The 21,640-nt window shown below is 43.0% G+C and overlaps 1 protein-coding gene across 16 annotated transcripts in view; it reads left to right on the top strand.

Moving 5' to 3' along the window:
* LOC139565738 (liprin-alpha-2-like) overlaps nucleotides 1-21,640 on the top strand; it is a 298,291-nt gene that overhangs the window by 235,549 nt on the left and 41,102 nt on the right. For 9 of the 16 annotated variants that reach the window (XR_011672963.1, XR_011672965.1, XR_011672959.1 and 6 more), the window contains 8 exons: nucleotides 4,541-4,675; nucleotides 5,953-6,036; nucleotides 6,227-6,358; nucleotides 6,466-6,528; nucleotides 6,887-6,984; nucleotides 9,901-10,039; nucleotides 10,811-11,031; nucleotides 16,809-17,046. Coding sequence is in view for 5 of the 16 variants with exons in the window: in XM_071386249.1 (XP_071242350.1) it covers nucleotides 4,541-4,675; nucleotides 5,953-6,036; nucleotides 6,227-6,358; nucleotides 6,466-6,528; nucleotides 6,887-6,984; nucleotides 9,901-10,039; nucleotides 10,811-11,031; nucleotides 16,809-17,046 (1,110 nt within the window). In the remaining 11 variants the exon portion in view is untranslated. The remainder of the gene's footprint in view (nucleotides 1-4,540; nucleotides 4,676-5,952; nucleotides 6,037-6,226; nucleotides 6,359-6,465; nucleotides 6,529-6,886; nucleotides 6,985-9,900; nucleotides 10,040-10,810; nucleotides 11,032-16,808; nucleotides 17,047-21,640) is intronic. The other 7 variants (XR_011672964.1, XR_011672961.1, XR_011672967.1 and 4 more) reach the window with 1 other exon arrangement.

Raw genomic sequence — 21,640 nt, 5'->3', positions numbered from 1 at the left:
CAAAATAGCAGGTCCAGGACAAGGCTGAGACAGGACGGGTCGGGAGACACTGTGGCCCTGGCAGGGTATAACAGGCAGGATATAACCCAACCTACTTTGCCTAGGCACAGCCCCCACACCCCTAGAGGGATATCTTCAACCACCAACCTACTACCCTGAGACAAGGCCGAGTATATCCCACGAAGACTCCCCCACAGCACAAACTCAAGGGGGGCGCCAACCCGGACAGGAAGATCAAGTCAGTGACTCAACCCACTCAAGTGACGCACCTCTCCTAGGGACGGCATGGAAGAGCACCAGTAAGCCAGTGACTCAGCCCCCGTAATTGGGTTAGAGGCAGAGAATCCCAGTGGAGAGAGGGGAACCGGCCAGGCAGTATACCATGGCTGTCAGCCAATCAGCATTCAGGGCTCGAAACACCCAGTTTATAAAAGGAAATAAACCACAAGCAATTTCCATATGCAATTTTCTAAACGTACATTTCTAATCCAATGTTTGCCCTTGGTTTGTCTTTGGCATTGTTCCTTAGGTTCTTTCCAAGGCATCCTGACTCATTCCCTTGCCACTAGGAAATTTGGGCTAAGTCTAACTGCGAACTCCAACCAGGGATGAGAGTTGAATGATACTCCATCCAGCAGCATTCTCAGAGCATGCAGAAATGAAGCCCCAAACCCTCCTATGGACCTAGCACTCACATCACACCACCAACCCTGCTGATCTGGTTTTTCTTGTTGCCGCGCCGATGGCCCTGCCCCAGTGCCTGGGCACTGACTTTTGAAGATGAGTTACTCAGTAGGGACGAAGAGGGGAGACAGAGAGATTAAAGGAAGGATGGAGAGAGAGGATGCAGGGAGTTGTTTTTTCCCCCAAGGCCAGTAGAGTGCTGGGCCTGTGTATACATACAGTAGTAGTAAATACACAGTATAGCTGAGAGACACACACAGAGAGCCCTGGACTGGCTCCTCCAGGCCCCCCACGGACCCTAGCCCACTCATGTCTAATTACTGGGTATGGGCTGCCAGGGCCGATGCTATGGGGGGGACGGGAGCTTCTGTTGCTGTTGGAGACAGCTGCCAAATAGTCTCTGGAAATGGAACAGCCTGAAACTGAGCAGAGCCAGGAGGAAGATTGACTGGGACATAGGGAAACAGAGGTTTCACTTTGTCTCTACTGCTGTACCTTAAATGATGTATACTAGGGGTGTGCATCTATCTCTTTCAATACGATTTGATACATATCTAGATATATGGGCTCCAATACGATATAGGAACGAGCTGGGCCTCTAAGCTGAATCCGTCTAATCTGACGTGTGTTTGTTTGTAAATGATGTATGTCTATGGTGTATGTACTATGTAAGGCACCTGAGCTGAGCCACCCCACTATCAGATTAGGGGTGGTAATGTTTTTTGTCCCCCCCACTTTCGTTCTGAAATCACCATCACCCACTAATTAACTTATCATTTTTGCAGATTAAGTGTTTGATCTAGTAATGTATCAATATGTATCGTTTACAAATTAGCTATGCCATGGGCAATGAATATACAGCACAATTTTGGATTTCACCCCCATCTCCAAATCGAATGGTGTTTTTACGGAGTGAGATTATGTTCTCCTCTTGCTTCGGCCGTGCAGTGAGCCTCACAAAGTGATTTCTGTCCTCGTTATGAAATTATCAACTTTTTACCTGTATATAAGAAACAATAACCATATGCACTGAATGTTTAAAACAGAACTACCAAAACCTTTGCTGTTGGTGAACCTGAACAATCAAAATCAAATATATCGTAAAACCCGTTCAGCAGGTATAGTCAGATGAGAGTTACGTCTCCGGTAGTTTCATTTTATTCCAGTAAAACACCATTTTCAACAGCGCAAAGATACCAATAACCTAGCAAATGACAGCGGTTGTCATTCAATGAATAAATCCTAATATCACGCAAGCTATTTTAGCATTTGACTGCTGAAGGTGCCCGTAGATGTGCAAGATCAGGAACAGGCGCCTTGGTCAGTTTGCGAAACTGGGAACGGTGTTTGACTATAGGCTACTGATATCGCCCGGGGTTGTTCAGCATGCAAAATGACTTGTAGATCAATGACTGCCAACACAGTTAAATGCAGTTGGACACTGAAGGAGAGGACGCATCAGCTGAGAGGTATTTTCAGAAGATAGAATGTAATATGAGCAAAACATTTTAGTGAACCAGCGATTCGTAACTTTTGAATTGATTTTCTGACCGATCCATCCTGCATTTGGATCGGTTTAGGGTCCGCGGAACAATGCACTCGTATCTTAAACATTTGATTAGGGGACCGATGTGTATCGGTGAATCATTACATCCCTAATGTATACTCTATGTAGTGGAAGGTTGTCTGTGGTTCTGATATAGAATGACTTCAGTGTATACATACAGTAAATCAAATCAAATGTTATTGTCACATACAAATCAAATTGTATTTGTCACATACACATGGTTAGCAGATGTTAATACGAGTGTAGCGAAATGCTTGTGCTTCTAGTTACGACAATGCAATAATAACCAACGAGTAATCTAACCTAACAATTTCACAACAACTACCTTATACACACAAGTGTAAAGGGATGAAGAATATGTACATACAAATATATGAATGAGTGATGGTACAGAATGGCATAGGCAAGATGCAGTAGATGGTATAGAGTACAGTATATACATATGAGATGAGTAATGTAGGGTATGTAAACATATAAAAGTGGCATTGTTTAAAGTGGCTAGTGGTACATGTATTACATCAAGATGGCAAGATGCAGTAGATGGTATAGAGTACAGTATATATATATGAGATTAGTAATGTAGGGTATGTAAACATTATATTAAGTGGCATTGTTTAAAGTGGCTAGTGATACATTTTTTACATCAATTTTTCCATTACTAAAGTGGCTGGATTTGAGTCAGTATGTTGGCAGCAGCCACTCAATGTTAGTGGTGGCTGTTTAACAGTCTGATGGCCTTGAGATAGAAGCTGTTTTTCAGTCTCTCGGTCCCTGCTTTGATGCACCTGTACTGACCTCGCCTTCTGGATGATAGCGGGGTGAACAGGCAGTGGCTCAGGTGGTTGTTGTCCTTGATGATCTGTATGGCCTTCCTGTGACATCGGGTGGTGTAGGTGTCCTGGAGGGCAGGTAGTTTGCCCCCGGTGATGCGTTGTGCAGACCTCACTGTCCTCTGGAGAGCCTTACGGTTGTGGGCGGAGCAGTTGCCATACCAGGCGGTAATACAGCCCGACAGGATGCTCTCGATTGTGCATCTGTAGAAGTTTGTGAGTGCTTTTGGTGACAAGCCAAATATCTTCAGCCTCCTGAGGTTGAAGAGGCGCTGTTGCGCTTTCTTCACCACGCTGTCTGTGTGGGTGGACCATTTCAGTTTGTCCGTGATGTGTACGCCAAGGAACTTTCCACCTTCTCCACTACTGTCCCGTCGATGTGGATAGGGGGGTGCTCCCTCTGCTATTTCCTGAAGTCCGCGATCATCTCCTTTGTTTTGTTGACATTGAGTATGAGGTTATTTTCCTGACACCACACTCCGAGGGCCCTCACCTCCTCCCTGTAGGCCGTCTCGTTGTTCTTGGTAATCAAGCCTACCACTGTAGTGTCGTCTGCAAACTTGATGATTGAGTTGGAGGCGTGCATGGCCACGCAGTCATGGGTGAACAGGGAGTACAGGAGAGGGCTGAGAACGCACCCTTGTGGGGTCCAAGTGTTGAGGATCAGCGGGGTGGAGTTTCCTACTCTCACCAACTGGGGGCGGCCCGTCATAAAGTCCAGGACCCAGTTGCACATGGCGGGGTCGAGACCCAGGGTCTTGAGCTTAATGATTAGTTTGGAGGGTACTATGGTGTTAAATGCTAATCTGTAGTCGATGAACAGCACTCTTACATAGGTATTCCTCTTGTCCAGATGGGATAGGGCAGTGTGCAGTGTGATTGCGATTGCGTCGTCTGTGGACCTATTAGAGCGGTTAGCAAATTGGAGTGGGTCTAGGGTGTCAGGTAGGGTGGTATGATCCTTGACTAGTCTCTCAAAGCACTTCATGATGACGGAAGTGAGTGCTACGGGGCGATAGTCGTTTAGCTCAGTTACCTTAGCTTTCTTGGGAACAGGAACAATGGTTACCCTCTTGAAGCATGTGGGAACAGCAGACGGGAATAGGGATTGATTGAGTATGTCTGTTAACACGCCTGCCAGCTGGTCTGCGCATGCTCTGAGGACGCGGCTGGGGATGCCGTCTGGGCCGGCAGCCTTGTGAGGGTTAACACATTTAAATGTTTTACTCACGTTGGCTGCGGTATGTATACTGTATTCTGTTCTATATGTATTACATGTGACTTAGTTTGTCCAGAAATACTCAGATAACGCTCTTGAGATTGGCATTGAGTGGTACTCCATGTGTGATATGGGACGAGGTCATAAGTCACAATGTTTCCCTCTGTGTGTGTGTTTCCCTGTGTGTTTCCCTGTGTGTGTTTGTTTCCCTGTGCATGCATGGCGTGTGTGTGTGTGCAGATGGAGGATAAGAACAGGCAGCTGCTGGAGCGTTTGGAGCTAGCAGAGCAGAAGCTGCAGCAGACCATGAGAAAGGCTGAGACCCTGCCAGAGGTGGAGGCTGAACTGGCCCAGAGGATAGCAGCACTCACCAAGGTGAGAGGACACACACACACACACACACGGTCACACACACATAAACACACGTGTGTGCATGCAGACTCAGACGCAGCACACGTTGCTCCCATCGTTAAAGTAACTCCAGTGCTTCCAGATGTCTATGAATTATGACCTAAAATGAAATACAATATGAGTGAAATAGTTCCCTTCACACAGTTTTACAAATTAATTATGTTAAAAAGCATATTTTCTGTGTTGGAATGTTGTGGGCATACCGCAACAACCGAATGGTGTGGGCGTATACCGATCATATAAAATATTCATGCAAGTAGACCGCTGATTGGCCAGCTCATCCTCCAGGAGGAAATAGCAAGCATTTTTGAAACAGTCTGTTTGAGATAGAAGTTGAGGCCCACCTCAAACTTCTATCTCAAACAGACTGTTTCAAAAATCTTTTATGTGTTCTTTTCCAATTTATGCTTAGGCCACAAATACGAGTATAGGATGAGTCAGCAAAATTATTTGGGTATGAGTTAACAGAATATGAACTTTTAAAAGTGAGATTATCACTGGACAGTTACTTTAACCGCTCCATCATATTCTAGGAGAGTTCATTTCAAAACGGCTTATGTATAACTAACTGAATATTCATACATGTAGAATATTCCGGAGTGAGTCTTTTCAATGATGTGTTGTTTGTTATGTGTTAGTACTGTATGTGCAGGCTATGCATGCGATCACCTCTGACCCTGTGATATGTTCCTCTCCTCTCCTGCTGCCCCATAGTCTGACTCGAGCTCCGCCTCCTCTCCTGATGATTATCAGTTTGTTATGGAAGCTAAACTCCAAGACATGAACTCCATTCTTAGGAAGGTAGTCCCACAGGGTGCCACAGTACTGTCGCTAACTACTAGACTACATTTAAAAAAAAATCCATGCTGGTTTTCTTTCTTTCTGTTGTCGCGAGTCATTGTACTGGGATTGCTTGTGGGGGATCTTTGTTTTTCCTTGTGTCCGTAGGCAGGGTTGAAACTGTGGGGAAAGCTGCATGTCACTGGCTGGGCTCATTGCTAGTAGACTTAACTGCTGCAGCAACTGCTTGTGACCTGGCCCTTCTCTCACCCCTCTCTCTACCTGTGCTTTGGTGATCTATCTGTTCCATCTGAGACTGGAGGAGTAGAGGCTTTTGGCTCTGTCTTGTCTTGTTGCCCCTGCATTATGTGCCTGTGTTGCCCTCCATGGCTGCTAAACTGGCGGGTCACTGTGCCCCCTGCCCCCCTTTCTCCCCCCTGTCTGTGTGGTGGCCCCTGCAGGCGGAGGAGCGCCACGGCAGCATCGAGGAACGCATGAGGCACCTGGAGGGACAGCTGGAGGAGAAGCACCAGGAGCTGCTCAGAGTGAGTCACCCCCGGGGGACTGTGCTAACATGCTAGGCTAGGTTATGCTACATGATGCTATGCCGCCTGTGTGCTGACCATGGGCAGCCTAGCGTGCTAGCTGCCATAAGGCTAGTATGCTAGATTAAGCTACATGCTGCTACATTCTGCTTTTGAAAGTCACACACTTTGTATCTTTTGTCCCCCTCAGGCTCGGCAGAGAGAAAAGATGAATGAGGAACACAACAAGCGCCTATCGGACACGGTGGACAGACTTCTTACAGAGTCCAACGAACGTCTTCAGCTCCACCTGAAAGAGAGGATGGCTGCTCTGGAAGAGAAGGTTAAACGTGGAGACCACATCAATACCAATATGTCATAAAGTTTTATTTCAGATGAATTTGAGGAAATGGCCATAGATTGACTGGAATACCTCCCTTTCCATTTCAGAATGTTTTAATACAAGACTCGGAAGGCTACAGGAAACAGTATGAGGATTCAATCCATGAAAAAGTACGTCCCCCCGGATCAGAAATGATTATGTTTTTCTCTCCCTCAGTTTTTAATTTTACACAAGGTTGGTTTAATAAAGTGCTTTTTAATAGATAAATAATGATCTGGGTGTTGGGCTTTGGGTTTAATTTGTTGTCATCTTCTCCATTGAATATTCACAAAAAACGTTGCTCTCGGTTCAGATAGTGAGATAGTTATAATCCATAACCAGGCAGAGTACGAGAACTGACTAGCAAGTGCTGTCCAATCATGTTGTGGAGATTGAAATTGAAATCGAGGGTTTTACAGTAATGAATAAGAAACTTCACAAGGTTTTCTGTACACCTCATGTCGTCCCTGTTTCCCGGCTTCCCTCCAGACTCATCTGGCAGATGAGATAGACAAGCTGAGATCAGAGTTGGACCAGTTCCGACTGAGAACAGGCTCACTCACAGAACCCACTCTGTCACGGTATGGGTGAGTTTGTAGGACAGTGTGTGTGTTTGTGTGTGTGTGTGTGTGTGTGTGTGTGTGTGTGTGTGTGTGTGTGTGTGTGTGTGTGTGTGTGTGTGTGTGTGTGTGTGTGTGTGTGTGTGTGTGTGTGTGTGTGTGTGTGTGTGTGTGTGTGTGTGCGCGTGCGTGTACAAAACATTATGAACACCTTCCTAATATTGAGTTGCAGCCCCCCTTTTGCCCTCAATTCGTCAGGGCATGGACTCTACAGGGTGTCGAAAGCGTTCCACAGGGATGTTGGCCCATGTTGACTTCAATGCTTCTCACAGTTGTGTCAAGTTGGCTGGATGTCCTTTGGGTGGTGGATCATTCTTGATACACATGGGAAACTGTTGAGCGTGAAAAACCCAGCACAGTTGCAGTTCTTGACACAAACCAGTGCCTCTGGCACCTACTACCATAGACTGTCCCAATGCACTTAAATGCACTTGCTCATTGTCACACATGGCACACATACACAATCCATGTCTCAATTGTCTCAAGGCTTAAAAAACCTGTCTCCTCCCCTTCATCTACACTGATTTCAAGGGATCATGGCTTTCACCTGGATTCACCTGGTCATTCTACAGTGGGGAGAACAAGTATTTGATACACTGCCGATTTTGCAGGTTTTCCTACTTACAAAGCATGTAGAGGTCTGTCATTTTTATCATAGGTACACTTCAACTGTGAGAGACGGAATCTAAAACAAAAATCCAGAAAATCACATTGTATGATTTTTAAGTAATTAATTTGCATTTTATTGCATGACATAAGTATTTGATCACCTACCAACCAGTAAGAATTCCGGCTCTCACAGACCTGTTCGTTTTTCTTTAAGAAGCCCTCCTGTTCTCCACTCATTACCTGTATTAACTGCACATGTTTGAACTCGTTACCTGTATAAAAGACACCTGTCCACACACTCAATCAAACAGACTCCAACCTCTCCACAATGGCCAAGACCAGAGAGCTGTGTAAGGACATCAGGGATGAAATTGTAGACCTGCACAAGGCTGGGATGGGCTACAGGATAATAGGCAAGCAGCTTGGTGAGAAGGCAACAGCTGTTGGTGCAATTATAAAAAAATGGAAGAAGTTCAAGATGATGGTCAATCACCCTCGGTCTGGGGCTCCATGCAAGATCTCACCTCGTGGGGAATCAATGATCATGAGGGATCAGCCCAGGTGAGGGATCAGCCCAGAACTACACGGCAGGACCTGGTCAATGACCTGAAGAGAGCTGGGACCACAGTCTCAAAGAAAACCATTAGTAACACACTACGCCGCCATGGATTAAAATCCTGCAGCGCACGCAAGGTCCCCCTGCTCAAGCCAGCGCATGTCCAGGTTCGTCTGAAGTTTGCCAATGACCATCTGGGTGATCCAGAGGAGGAATGGGAGAAGGTCATGTGGTTTGATGTGACAAAAATAGAGCTTTTTGGTCTAAACTCCACTCGCCGTGTTTGGAGGAAGAAGAAGGATGAGTACAACCCCAAGAACACCATCCCAACCGTGAGGCATGGAGGTGGAAACATCATTCTTTGGGGATGCTTTTCTGCAAAGGGCACAGGGCGGCTGCACTGTATTGAGGGGAGGATGGATGGGGCCATGTATCGCGAGATCTTGGCCAACAACCTCCTTCCCTCAGTAAGAGCATTGAGATGGGTCGTGGCTGGGTCTTCCAGCATGACAACGACCCGAAACACACAGCCAGGGCAACTAAGGAGTTGCTCCGTAAGAAGCATCTCAAGGTCCTGGAGTGGCCTACCCAGTCTCCAGACCTGAACCCAATAGAAAATCTTTGGAGGGAGCTGAAAGTCCGTATTGCCCAGCGACAGCCCCGAAACCTGAAGGATCTGGAGAACGTCTGTATGGAGGAGTGGGCCAAAATCCCTGCTGCAGTGTGTACAAACCTGGTCAAGAACTACAGGAAACGTATGATCTCTGTAATTGCAAACAAAGGTTTCTGTACCCAATATTAAGTTCTGCTTTTCTGATGTATCAAATACTTATGTCATGCAATAAAATGCAAATGAATTACTTAAAAATCATACAATGTGATTTTCTGGATTTTTGTTTTAGATTCTGTCTCTCACAGTTGAAGTGTATCTATGATAAAAATTACAGACCTCTACATGCTTTGTAAGTAGGAAAACCTGCAAAATCGGCAGTGTATCAAATACTTGTTCTCCCCACTGTATGTCATGGAAAGAGCAGGTGTCCTTAATGTTTTGTACTCTCAGTGTAGTTTGTGTGTGTGTGTGTGTGTCTGGTTGGGGGATTCCTTTTATATAGATATCCTACAGAAACCCTCAGAAATAATATGTCATGTCTCTGTTTGTTCAAGATGGAGTAGTGACAGCACATAACTAACATTTTCCCAACATCTCCATTTAGATTCAGCTACATTTCTCTGAGATGATTAGAGATAGCATCACTACATAGATCCTTCTGCTTCCCTCCAATACCTACATTTAAATGAGATAACATTTTTCCACTGACAAAATGTGTGATAAAGTCCAATAACTGGGCTGGAGTTCTGTGATGACAGCAGCTGTCATGATCTCCTGATTGTCCTCTTCAGTCACAACTCATTAGAAAAGCAATTTGCCACCGGTTGAAAACCACACAAGCACTGACTGTTGATTCCTTACAAATTGCCTGATACATCACAACACTGTCTTCATACTAGATAAGCAAGCAGGCCATTTTAAACAAGCAGATCCTCTTGGTTTTGGTATTATTCTTTGCACAATATCTGCGATTTCAGTGCTGCCTTTGAACAAACTTGATGTTACGGTGTCTGACATGCATGTTCTCTCTCTCTCTCTCTCTCTGTGTTTCTGTCTCTCTCTTTATCTATCTATCTATCTATCTATCTATCTATCTATCTATCAGGTCTCACCTGGACACGTCGGGGGAGCTCCGCTTCTCCCTGGGCTCCCTAGCTGAGACCCAGTCAGACCACTACCGGTCAGCCAAGGTCATCCGCAGGCCCAGGAGAGGACGCATGGGTCTCCGCAGGGACGAGAGCAAGGTCAGGAACTAGTCTCTCTCTGGTCAGCCCTGGCTGAGGTAGAGGCAGTAGTAGGACTATTATATCCATTAAGCCAGGAAAGCTTAAACAAGTACAGATAAAGTCTTTGAACTCAGGTCTGTATGACATACATGGTTGCATGGAGCCAGACTGTTAGCATTAGCACGACAGAGGGAAACCTGTTGGAGATGGGTGTGATTGGTTAGCATTGCCTTTGAGGATCATTGTTATAAATTGCTACTGTTACAGTGTCTCAGGATTGTAACATAAATCACCATGAAGACTGAAATAACCTGATAAATACTGACATTCTGCATTCATCTTAGAAGCTTGTTTCAGCGTATTTTTTTAAAATTAAAAACTATTTAATGGTTTATTAAGATACTTTGGGGCGTATTAAAAGTCAAGCCTCATTATTTTGTCTGATGAAAGGAGAATTAGTAGAGACATTTTAGGCTCCCTAAAGCTGACAGCTTTACTTAGCCAATTATTTTATCAAACCAAAATACTGCATTGAATGCATTAATCATAATGTGTGCTGTAATATTTGTACAGTGCAAAAACATATTCAAGTCTCTTTACATAAAACTTTCACATCTCTCTACAGTTATGTCATCCTGCCCATGATGTTTTACCAGGTTTACCTCAAGAACACTCCCTTCCCTTGATTAGTGCACACTTCCCTTGATTAGTGCACACTTCCCTTGATTAGTGCACACTTCCCTTGATTAGTGCACACTTCTGTATCTGTGAACCCTCCCTCCCCAACAGGCTAAGTCACTGGGGGAGCATGAGTGGCGCTCTCAGCAGCTAGGCATCCTGGGTAGCCACCCGTTTGAGAGTGAGATGTCTGACATGTCGGACATTGATGACGATGACCGGGAGACCATGTTCAGCTCCATGGACCTGCTGTCCCCCGGCGGTCACTCAGACGCCCAGACCCTAGCCATGATGCTGCAGGAGCAGCTGGACGCCATTAACAAAGAGATACGGTACGGGACTTTAACCCTGCTCTTATTGGACAGACCATGCTAGGGACTAGACATTTACCTGACTTTAACCCTGCTCTTATTGGACAGAGCATGCTAGGGACCAGACATTTACCTGACTTTAACCCTGCTCTTATTGGACAGACCATGCTAGGGACCAGACATTTACCTGACTTTAACCCTGCTCTTATTGGACAGACCATGCTAGGGACCAGACATTTACCTGACCTTAACCCTGCTCTTATTGGACAGACCATGCTAGGGACTAGACATTTACCTGACTTTAACCCTGCTCTTATTGGACAGAACATGCTAGGGACCAGACATTTACCTGACTTTAACCCTGCTCTTATTGGACAGACCATGCTAGGGACTAGACATTTACCTGACTTTAACCCTGCTCTTATTGGACAGACCATGCTAGGGACTAGACATTTACCTGACTTTAACCCTGCTCTTATTGGACAGACCATGCTAGGGACTAGACATTTACCTGACCTTAACCCTGCTCTTATTGGACAGACCATGCTAGGGACCAGACATTTACCTGACCTTAACCCTGCTCTTATTGGACAGACCATACTAGGGACCAGACATTTACCTGACTTTAACCCTGCTCTTATTGGACAGACCATACTAGGGACCAGACATTTACCTGACTTTAACCCTGCTCTTATTGGACAGACCATACTAGGGACCAGACATTTACCTGACTTTAACCCTGCTCTTATTGGACAGACCATACTAGGGACCAGACATTTACCTGACCTTAACCCTGCTCTTATTGGACAGACCATGCTAGGGACCAGACATTTACCTGACCTTAACCCTGCTCTTATTGGACAGACCATGCTAGGGACTAGACATTTACCTGACTTTAACCCTGCTCTTATTGGACAGAACATGCTAGGGACCAGACATTTACCTGACTTTAACCCTGCTCTTATTGGACAGACCATGCTAGGGACTAGACATTTACCTGACTTTAACCCTGCTCTTATTGGACAGACCATGCTAGGGACTAGACATTTACCTGACTTTAACCCTGCTCTTATTGGACAGACCATGCTAGGGACTAGACATTTACCTGACCTTAACCCTGCTCTTATTGGACAGACCATGCTAGGGACCAGACATTTACCTGACCTTAACCCTGCTCTTATTGGACAGACCATGCTAGGGACTAGACATTTACCTGACTTTAACCCTGCTCTTATTGGACAGAACATGCTAGGGACCAGACATTTACCTGACTTTAACCCTGCTCTTATTGGACAGACCATACTAGGGACCAGACATTTACCTGACCTTAACCCTGCTCTTATTGGACAGACCATGCTAGGGACCAGACATTTACCTGACCTTAACCCTGCTCTTATTGGACAGACCATGCTAGGGACTAGACATTTACCTGACTTTAACCCTGCTCTTATTGGACAGAACATGCTAGGGACCAGACATTTACCTGACTTTAACCCTGCTCTTATTGGACAGACCATGCTAGGGACTAGACATTTACCTGACTTTAAACCTGCTCTTATTGGACAGACCATGCTAGGGACCAGACATTTACCTGACCTTAACCCTGCTCTTATTGAATAGACCATGCTAGGGACTAGACATTTACCTGACTTTAACCCTGCTCTTATTGGACAGACCATGCTAGGGACCAGACATTTACCTGACTTTAACCCTGCTCTTATTGGACAGACCATGCTAGGGACCAGACATTTACCTGACCTTAACCCTGCTCTTATTGGACAGACCATGCTAGGGACTAGACATTTACCTGACTTTAACCCTGCTCTTATTGGACAGAACATGCTAGGGACCAGACATTTACCTGACTTTAACCCTGCTCTTATTGGACAGACCATGCTAGGGACTAGACATTTACCTGACTTTAACCCTGCTCTTATTGGACAGACCATGCTAGGGACTAGACATTTACCTGACTTTAACCCTGCTCTTATTGGACAGACCATGCTAGGGACTAGACATTTACCTGACCTTAACCCTGCTCTTATTGGACAGACCATGCTAGGGACCAGACATTTACCTGACCTTAACCCTGCTCTTATTGGACAGACCATGCTAGGGACTAGACATTTACCTGACTTTAACCCTGCTCTTATTGGACAGAACATGCTAGGGACCAGACATTTACCTGACGTTAACCCTGCTCTTATTGGACAGACCATACTAGGGACCAGACATTTACCTGACTTTAACCCTGCTCTTATTGGACAGACCATACTAGGGACCAGACATTTACCTGACTTTAACCCTGCTCTTATTGGACAGACCATACTAGGGACCAGACATTTACCTGACTTTAACCCTGCTCTTATTGGACAGACCATACTAGGGACCAGACATTTACCTGACCTTAACCCTGCTCTTATTGGACAGACCATGCTAGGGACCAGACATTTACCTGACCTTAACCCTGCTCTTATTGGACAGACCATGCTAGGGACTAGACATTTACCTGACTTTAACCCTGCTCTTATTGGACAGAACATGCTAGGGACCAGACATTTACCTGACTTTAACCCTGCTCTTATTGGACAGACCATGCTAGGGACTAGACATTTACCTGACTTTAACCCTGCTCTTATTGGACAGACCATGCTAGGGACTAGACATTTACCTGACTTTAACCCTGCTCTTATTGGACAGACCATGCTAGGGACTAGACATTTACCTGACCTTAACCCTGCTCTTATTGGACAGACCATGCTAGGGACCAGACATTTACCTGACCTTAACCCTGCTCTTATTGGACAGACCATGCTAGGGACTAGACATTTACCTGACTTTAACCCTGCTCTTATTGGACAGAACATGCTAGGGACCAGACATTTACCTGACTTTAACCCTGCTCTTATTGGACAGACCATGCTAGGGACCAGACATTTACCTGACTTTAACCCTGCTCTTATTGGACAGACCATGCTAGGGACCAGACATTTACCTGACTTTAACCCTGCTCTTATTGGACAGACCATGCTAGGGACCAGACATTTACCTGACCTTAACCCTGCTCTTATTGGACAGAACATGCTAGGGACCAGACATTTACCTGACTTTAACCCTGCTCTTATTGGACAGACCATGCTAGGGACCAGACATTTACCTGACCTTAACCCTGCTCTTATTGGACAGAGCATGCTAGGGACCAGACATTTACCTGACCTTAACCCTGCTCTTATTGGACAGACCATGCTAGGGACTAGACATTTAGCTGACTTTAACCCTGCTCTTATTGGACAGACCATGCTAGGGACTAGACATTTACCTGACTTTAACCCTGCTCTTATTGGACAGACCATGCTAGGGACTAGACATTTACCTGACCTTAACCCTGCTCTTATTGGACAGACTATGCTAGGGACCAGACATTTACCTGACTTTAACCCTGCTCTTATTGGACAGACCATGCTAGGGACTAGACATTTACCTGACCTTAACCCTGCTCTTATTGGACAGACCATGCTAGGGACCAGACATTTACCTGACTTTAACCCTGCTCTTATTGGACAGACCATGCTAGGGACCAGACATTTACCTGACTTTAACCCTGCTCTTTTTGGACAGAGCATGCTAGGGACTAGACATTTACCTGACCTTAACCCTGCTCTTATTGGACAGACCATGCTAGGGACCAGACATTTACCTGACTTTAACCCTGCTCTTATTGGACAGACCATGCTAGGGACCAGACATTTACCTGACCTTAACCCTGCTCTTATTGGACAGACCATGCTAGGGACTAGACATTTACCTGACTTTAACCCTGCTCTTATTGGACAGAGCATGCTAGGGACTAGACATTTACCTGACTTTAACCCTGCTCTTATTGGACAGACCATGCTAGGGACCAGACATTTACCTGACTTTAACCCTGCTCTTATTGGACAGACTATGCTAGGGACCAGACATTTACCTGACCTTAACCCTGCTCTTATTGGACAGACCATGCTAGGGACTAGACATTTACCTGACTTTAACCCTGCTCTTATTGGACAGACCATGCTAGGGACTAGACATTTACCTGACTTTAACCCTGCTCTTATTGGACAGACCATGCGAGGGACCAGACATTTACCTGACTTTAACCCTGCTCTTATTGGACAGACCATGCGAGGGACCAGACATTTACCTGACTTTAACCCTGCTCTTATTGGACAGAACATGCTAGGGACTAGACATTTACCTGACTTTAACCCTGCTCTTATTGGACAGACCATGCGAGGGACCAGACATTTACCTGACTTTAACCCTGCTCTTATTGGACAGACCATGCTAGGGACTAGACATTTACCTGACCTTAACCCTGCTCTTATTGGACAGACCATGCTAGGGACTAGACATTTACCTGACTTTAACCCTGCTCTTATTGGACAGACCATGCGAGGGACCAGACATTTACCTGACTTTAACCCTGCTCTTATTGGACAGACCATGCTAGGGACTAGACATTTACCTGACTTTAACCCTGCTCTTATTGGACAGACCATGCTAGGGACTAGACATTTACCTGACTTTAACCCTGCTCTTATTGGACAGACCATGCGAGGGACCAGACATTTACCTGACTTTAACCCTGCTCTTATTGGACAGACCATGCTAGGGACCAGATAAAAACTGTGGGTCTCATTGTCAGGAAACACCCCTAGTGACTGATCTTTATGTAAATCAAGTTGTATGTTAGGCGGATAAAGTTCCTTGGGAAACATTACTGACACATTGATTTGATTAATCCATGTTGGTCACTTCATTGTTGATCGGTAAAATATGCCTCTTAGTGCTTGACGTGAGGGAGAGCTTCAGGGTGTCGGCCTAGCTTTCTCCACCCCTAAGGCTGGCTCATCCTATCAGTGGGCTACGTGCCTCTGGTTTCTGTGGCGATGAAATTGAATTAATTAGACAGTAATTGATTGGATACCCAGGGATGTGTGTGGACACACTTGTCTTCAGGGCAGAAGCTTGTTGGCTCTTGTCTGCAGAGTGTGATGCCCTGTCTAGATGAATAAACACAAACCTCAGATACTGCCAGTTACAGTACCTAGAAAAGCTGCGAGGAGCTGACACTGATATACTGTAGTTTTATTCAAGTATTGATCATTTACCCAGTTAGCTGTCAGAATAATCTATTGTATTAAGATGATTACCACTTGGTTAACATTGGGAGCCTGACACAGTTTGAAATCAAACAACAATATTTACTGGTTTGGGCTTATTCAAGATACAAGGTCTGTTACTTGCTTGTTAATATTGTACTGATCTTCTTGTCTGGTGATTAGCAAAGTATTATTTCACACAACCCTAAGCTTAAGTGACATTTTAAAGCGAAGTGTTGTTAATTTACCTAAGGCCTTTATTGTTTTTTGCTTATAAGCACAATCGATAGAGACATGCCTCATCAGGGTGATTATGCTGAGTTGGAATACGATTTCAGCTCCGATGGCAGAAAGCCCTCTGAATTAATTTCTAAACTAATTAGTGTTGTGAGGTAGTGTTGTGCGCCTATATGGTTTATGAGTAATGAACTGGCTTTTTGTCTCCCGGCTTTGTCTTTAAGAGGAGCCCTATGGGTCTGCAGTGGGGATTTCCATGAACATCCAGAGAATTGAACCACAAAGGACCAAGGGATTCTGAGAATTCTCAGAATCTTGTTGGATGAATGATCTTTCTATATATTCAGTGGCTGAATACAGCTGTGAAATAAGTCTAATCAATCCCTCCCTCCCTCTCTGCCTCCCCCTCTTTCCCAGACTGATCCAGGAGGAGAAGGAGTCGACAGAGCTGCGGGCGGAGGAGATAGAGAACCGTGTGGCCAGCGTCAGCCTGGAGGGTCTCAACCTGGCCCGTATGCACCACCCCGGAGCCTCCATCACCGCCTCGGCCACCGCCTCCTCCCTGGCCTCTTCCTCCCCGCCCAGCGGACACTCCACCCCCAAGTTGGACCACCGCAGCACCGCAGACATGGAGCGCATGGGTATCATGACACTGGTACGCTGCTGGGGTCAGGACGGGCTGTGGGTGTGGTGGGTGGGTGGGGGTTAGTTGTGTGCGTATGTATGTGTATGTACGAGTGTATCCCAGTCTTGACGAAGGCTACCACAGCCGTATCGGGCTCTGTCTGTATTGTGGTGCAGGACAGGGCCAATAGAAGCACCTGGGATCAGCATTCAGTATGCTGTGTTTGGCCTCTCTTTCTTTGTTCTCAGCCTTGCTCTTTCAATAGACCTCATACGACTACTTCACCTGAGCCGCCCTTGATTATGCTAGAACGGAGAGTAAACTCAATTTGATGGTAAACTAGTAACCTCAAATGACCCTGGACCAGATTTCAAAGCAGCTCCAAGAGAGAGCCAGACATAGATTTTTTTCATAAGCCAGCCACTTGTAAAAGCATGTATTGGCTTTCTTTCAACTTTATTTAGATGGTGTTCTTTCCTTGATGGATTGAGTTGCATAATCTATCTGGCTGAGGTTCATTACTCCTTCATTGTAGAGCTTGGCTTGGTTTGTGTGTGTTGTAGATACCAGGATGTGATAGTCTGTGCTATGTTTGTTTACTATGTTTTAAGGACTTTTTTATACTTGCCACTATTGTCCTATTGAGCAATAAAAGTACTGTCTGTTAGGTCAATAAAAGTACTGTCTGTTAGGTCAATAAAAGTGCTGTCTACATTAGGTCAATAAAAGTACTGTCTACATTAGGTCAATAAAAGTACTGTCTACGTTAGGTCAATAAAAGTACTGTCTACATTAGGTCAATAAAAGTACTGTCTACATTAGGTCAATAAAAGTACTGTCTACATTAGGTCAATAAAAGTACTGTCTACATTAGGTCAATAAAAGTACTGTCTACATTAGGTCAATAAAAGTACTGTCTACATTAGGTCAATAAAAGTACTGTCTACATTAGGTCAATAAAAGTACTGTCTACATTAGGTCAATAAAAGTACTGTCAGTTAGGTCAATAAAAGTACTGTCTACATTAGGTCAATAAAAGTACTGTCTACATTAGGTCAATAAAAGTACTGTCTACATTAGGTCAATAAAAGTAGTGTCTACATTAGGTCAATAAAAGTACTGTCTACATTAGGTCAATAAAAGTACTGTCTACGTTAGGTCAATAAAACTACTGTCTACATTAGGTCAATAAAAGTACTGTCTACATTAGGTCAATAAAAGTAGTGTCTACATTAGGTCAATAAAAGTACTGTCTACATTAGGTCAATAAAAGTACTGTCTACGTTAGGTCAATAAAACTACTGTCTACATTAGGTCAATAAAAGTACTGTCTACATTAGGTCAATAAAAGTACTGTCTGTTAGGTCAATAAAAGTACTGTCTGTTAGGTCAATAAAAGTACTGTCTACGTTAGGTCAATAAAAGTACTGTCTACATTAGGTCAATAAAAGTACTGTCTACATTAGGTCAATAAAAGTACTGTCTACATTAGGTCAATAAAAGTACTGTCTACATTAGGTCAATAAAAGTACTGTCTACATTAGGTCAATAAAAGTACTGTCTACATTAGGTCAATAAAAGTACTGTCAGTTAGGTCAATAAAAGTACTGTCAGTTAGGTCAATAAAAGTACTGTCTACGTTAGGTCAATAAAAGTACTGTCTACATTAGGTCAATAAAAGTACTGTCTACATTAGGTCAATAAAAGTACTGTCTACATTAGGTCAATAAAAGTACTGTCTACATTAGGTCAATAAAAGTACTGTCAGTTAGGTCAATAAAAGTACTGTCAGTTAGGTCAATAAAAGTACTGTCTACGTTAGGTCAATAAAAGTACTGTCTACATTAGGTCAATAAAAGTACTGTCTACATTAGGTCAATAAAAGTACTGTCTACGTTAGGTCAATAAAAGTACTGTCTACATTAGGTCAATAAAAGTACTGTCTACATTAGGTCAATAAAAGTACTGTCTACGTTAGGTCAATAAAAGTACTGTCTACATTAGGTCAATAAAAGTACTGTCTACATTAGGTCAATAAAAGTACTGTCTACATTAGGTCAATAAAAGTACTGTCTACATTAGGTCAATAAAAGTACTGTCTACGTTAGGTCAATAAAAGTACTGTCTACATTAGGTCAATAAAAGTACTGTCTACGTTAGGTCAATAAAAGTGCTGTCTACATTAGGTCAATAAAAGTACTGTCTACGTTAGGTCAATAAAAGTACTGTCTACATTAGGTCAATAGAAGTACTGTCTACGTTAGGTCAATAAAAGTACTGTCTACATTAGGTCAATAAAAGTACTGTCTACATTAGGTCAATAAAAGTACTGTCTACATTAGGTCAATAAAAGTACTGTCAGTTAGGTCAATAAAAGTACTGTCTACATTAGGTCAATAAAAGTACTGTCTACGTTAGGTCAATAAAAGTGCTGTCTACATTAGGTCAATAAAAGTACTGTCTACATTAGGTCAATAAAAGTACTGTCTACGTTAGGTCAATAAAAGTACTGTCTACGTTAGGTCAATAAAAGTACTGTCTACATTAGGTCAATAAAAGTACTGTCAGTTAGGTCAATAAAAGTACTGTCTACATTAGGTCAATAAAAGTACTGTCAGTTAGGTCAATAAAAGTACTGTCTACATTAGGTCAATAAAAGTACTGTCTACATTAGGTCAATAAAAGTACTGTCTACGTTAGGTCAATAGAAGTACTGTCTACGTTAGGTCAATAAAAGTACTGTCTACGTTAGGTCAATAGAAGTACTGTCAGTTAGGTCAATAAAAGTACTGTCTACATTAGGTCAATAAAAGTACTGTCAGTTAGGTCAATAAAAGTACTGTCTACATTAGGTCAATAAAAGTACTGTCTACATTAGGTCAATAAAAGTACTGTCTACGTTAGGTCAATAGAAGTACTGTCTACGTTAGGTCAATAGAAGTACTGTCTACGTTAGGTCAATAAAAGTACTGTCTACGTTAGGTCAATAGAAGTACTGTCTACGTTAGGTCAATAAAAGTACTGTCTACATTAGGTCAATAAAAGTACTGTCTACATTAGGTCAATAAAAGTACTGTCTACATTAGGTCAATAAAAGTACTGTCTACATTAGGTCAATAAAAGTACTGTCTACATTAGGTCAATAAAAGTACTGTCTACATTAGGTCAATAAAAGTACTGTCTACATTAGGTCAATAAAAGTACTGTCTACATTAGGTCAATAAAAGTACTGTCTACGTTAGGTCAATAAAAGTACTGTCTACATTAGGTCAATAAAAGTACTGTCTACATTAGGTCAATAAAAGTACTGTCTACGTTAGGTCAATAAAAGTACTGTCTACATTAGGTCAATAAAAGTACTGTCTACGTTAGGTCAATAAAAGTACTGTCTACATTAGGTCAATAAAAGTACTGTCTACATTAGGTCAATAAAAGTACTGTCAGTTAGGTCAATAAAAGTACTGTCTACGTTAGGTCAATAAAAGTACTGTCTACATTAGGTCAATAAAAGTACTGTCTACATTAGGTCAATAAAAGTACTGTCAGTTAGGTCAATAAAAGTACTGTCTACATTAGGTCAATAAAAGTACTGTCTACATTAGGTCAATAAAAGTACTGTCTACATTAGGTCAATAAAAGTACTGTCTACATTAGGTCAATAAAAGTACTGTCAGTTAGGTCAATAAAAGTACTGTCTACATTAGGTCAATAAAAGTACTGTCTACATTAGGTCAATAAAAGTACTGTCAGTTAGGTCAATAAAAGTACTGTCTACATTAGGTCAATAAAAGTACTGTCTACATTAGGTCAATAAAAGTACTGTCTACGTTAGGTCAATAAAAGTACTGTCTACATTAGGTCAATAAAAGTACTGTCTACATTAGGTCAATAAAAGTACTGTCTACATTAGGTCAATAAAAGTACTGTCTACATTAGGTCAATAAAAGTACTGTCAGTTAGGTCAATAAAAGTACTGTCTACATTAGGTCAATAAAAGTACTGTCTACATTAGGTCAATAAAAGTACTGTCAGTTAGGTCAATAAAAGTACTGTCTACATTAGGTCAATAAAAGTACTGTCTACATTAGGTCAATAAAAGTACTGTCTGTTAGGTCAATAAAAGTACTGTCTACATTAGGTCAATAAAAGTACTGTCTACGTTAGGTCAATAAAAGTACTGTCAGTTAGGTCAATAAAAGTACTGTCAGTTAGGTCAATAAAAGTACTGTCTACGTTAGGTCAATAAAAGTACTGTCTACATTAGGTCAATAAAAGTACTGTCTGTTAGGTCAATAAAAGTACTGTCTACGTTAGGTCAATAAAAGTACTGTCTACATTAGGTCAATAAAAGTACTGTCTACATTAGGTCAATAAAAGTACTGTCAGTTAGGTCAATAAAAGTACTGTCTACGTTAGGTCAATAAAAGTACTGTCTACATTAGGTCAATAAAAGTACTGTCTACATTAGGTCAATAAAAGTACTGTCAGTTAGGTCAATAAAAGTACTGTCTACATTAGGTCAATAAAAGTACTGTCTACATTAGGTCAATAAAAGTACTGTCTACGTTAGGTCAATAGAAGTACTGTCTACGTTAGGTCAATAGAAGTACTGTCTACGTTAGGT

Source organism: Salvelinus alpinus, chromosome 37, assembly GCF_045679555.1.
Source record: "Salvelinus alpinus chromosome 37, SLU_Salpinus.1, whole genome shotgun sequence".
Taxonomy (NCBI): Eukaryota; Metazoa; Chordata; class Actinopteri; order Salmoniformes; family Salmonidae; genus Salvelinus; species Salvelinus alpinus.
The sequence above is the reverse complement of the archived record's forward strand: the minus strand, read 5'-3'. Positions and strand labels throughout refer to the sequence as shown.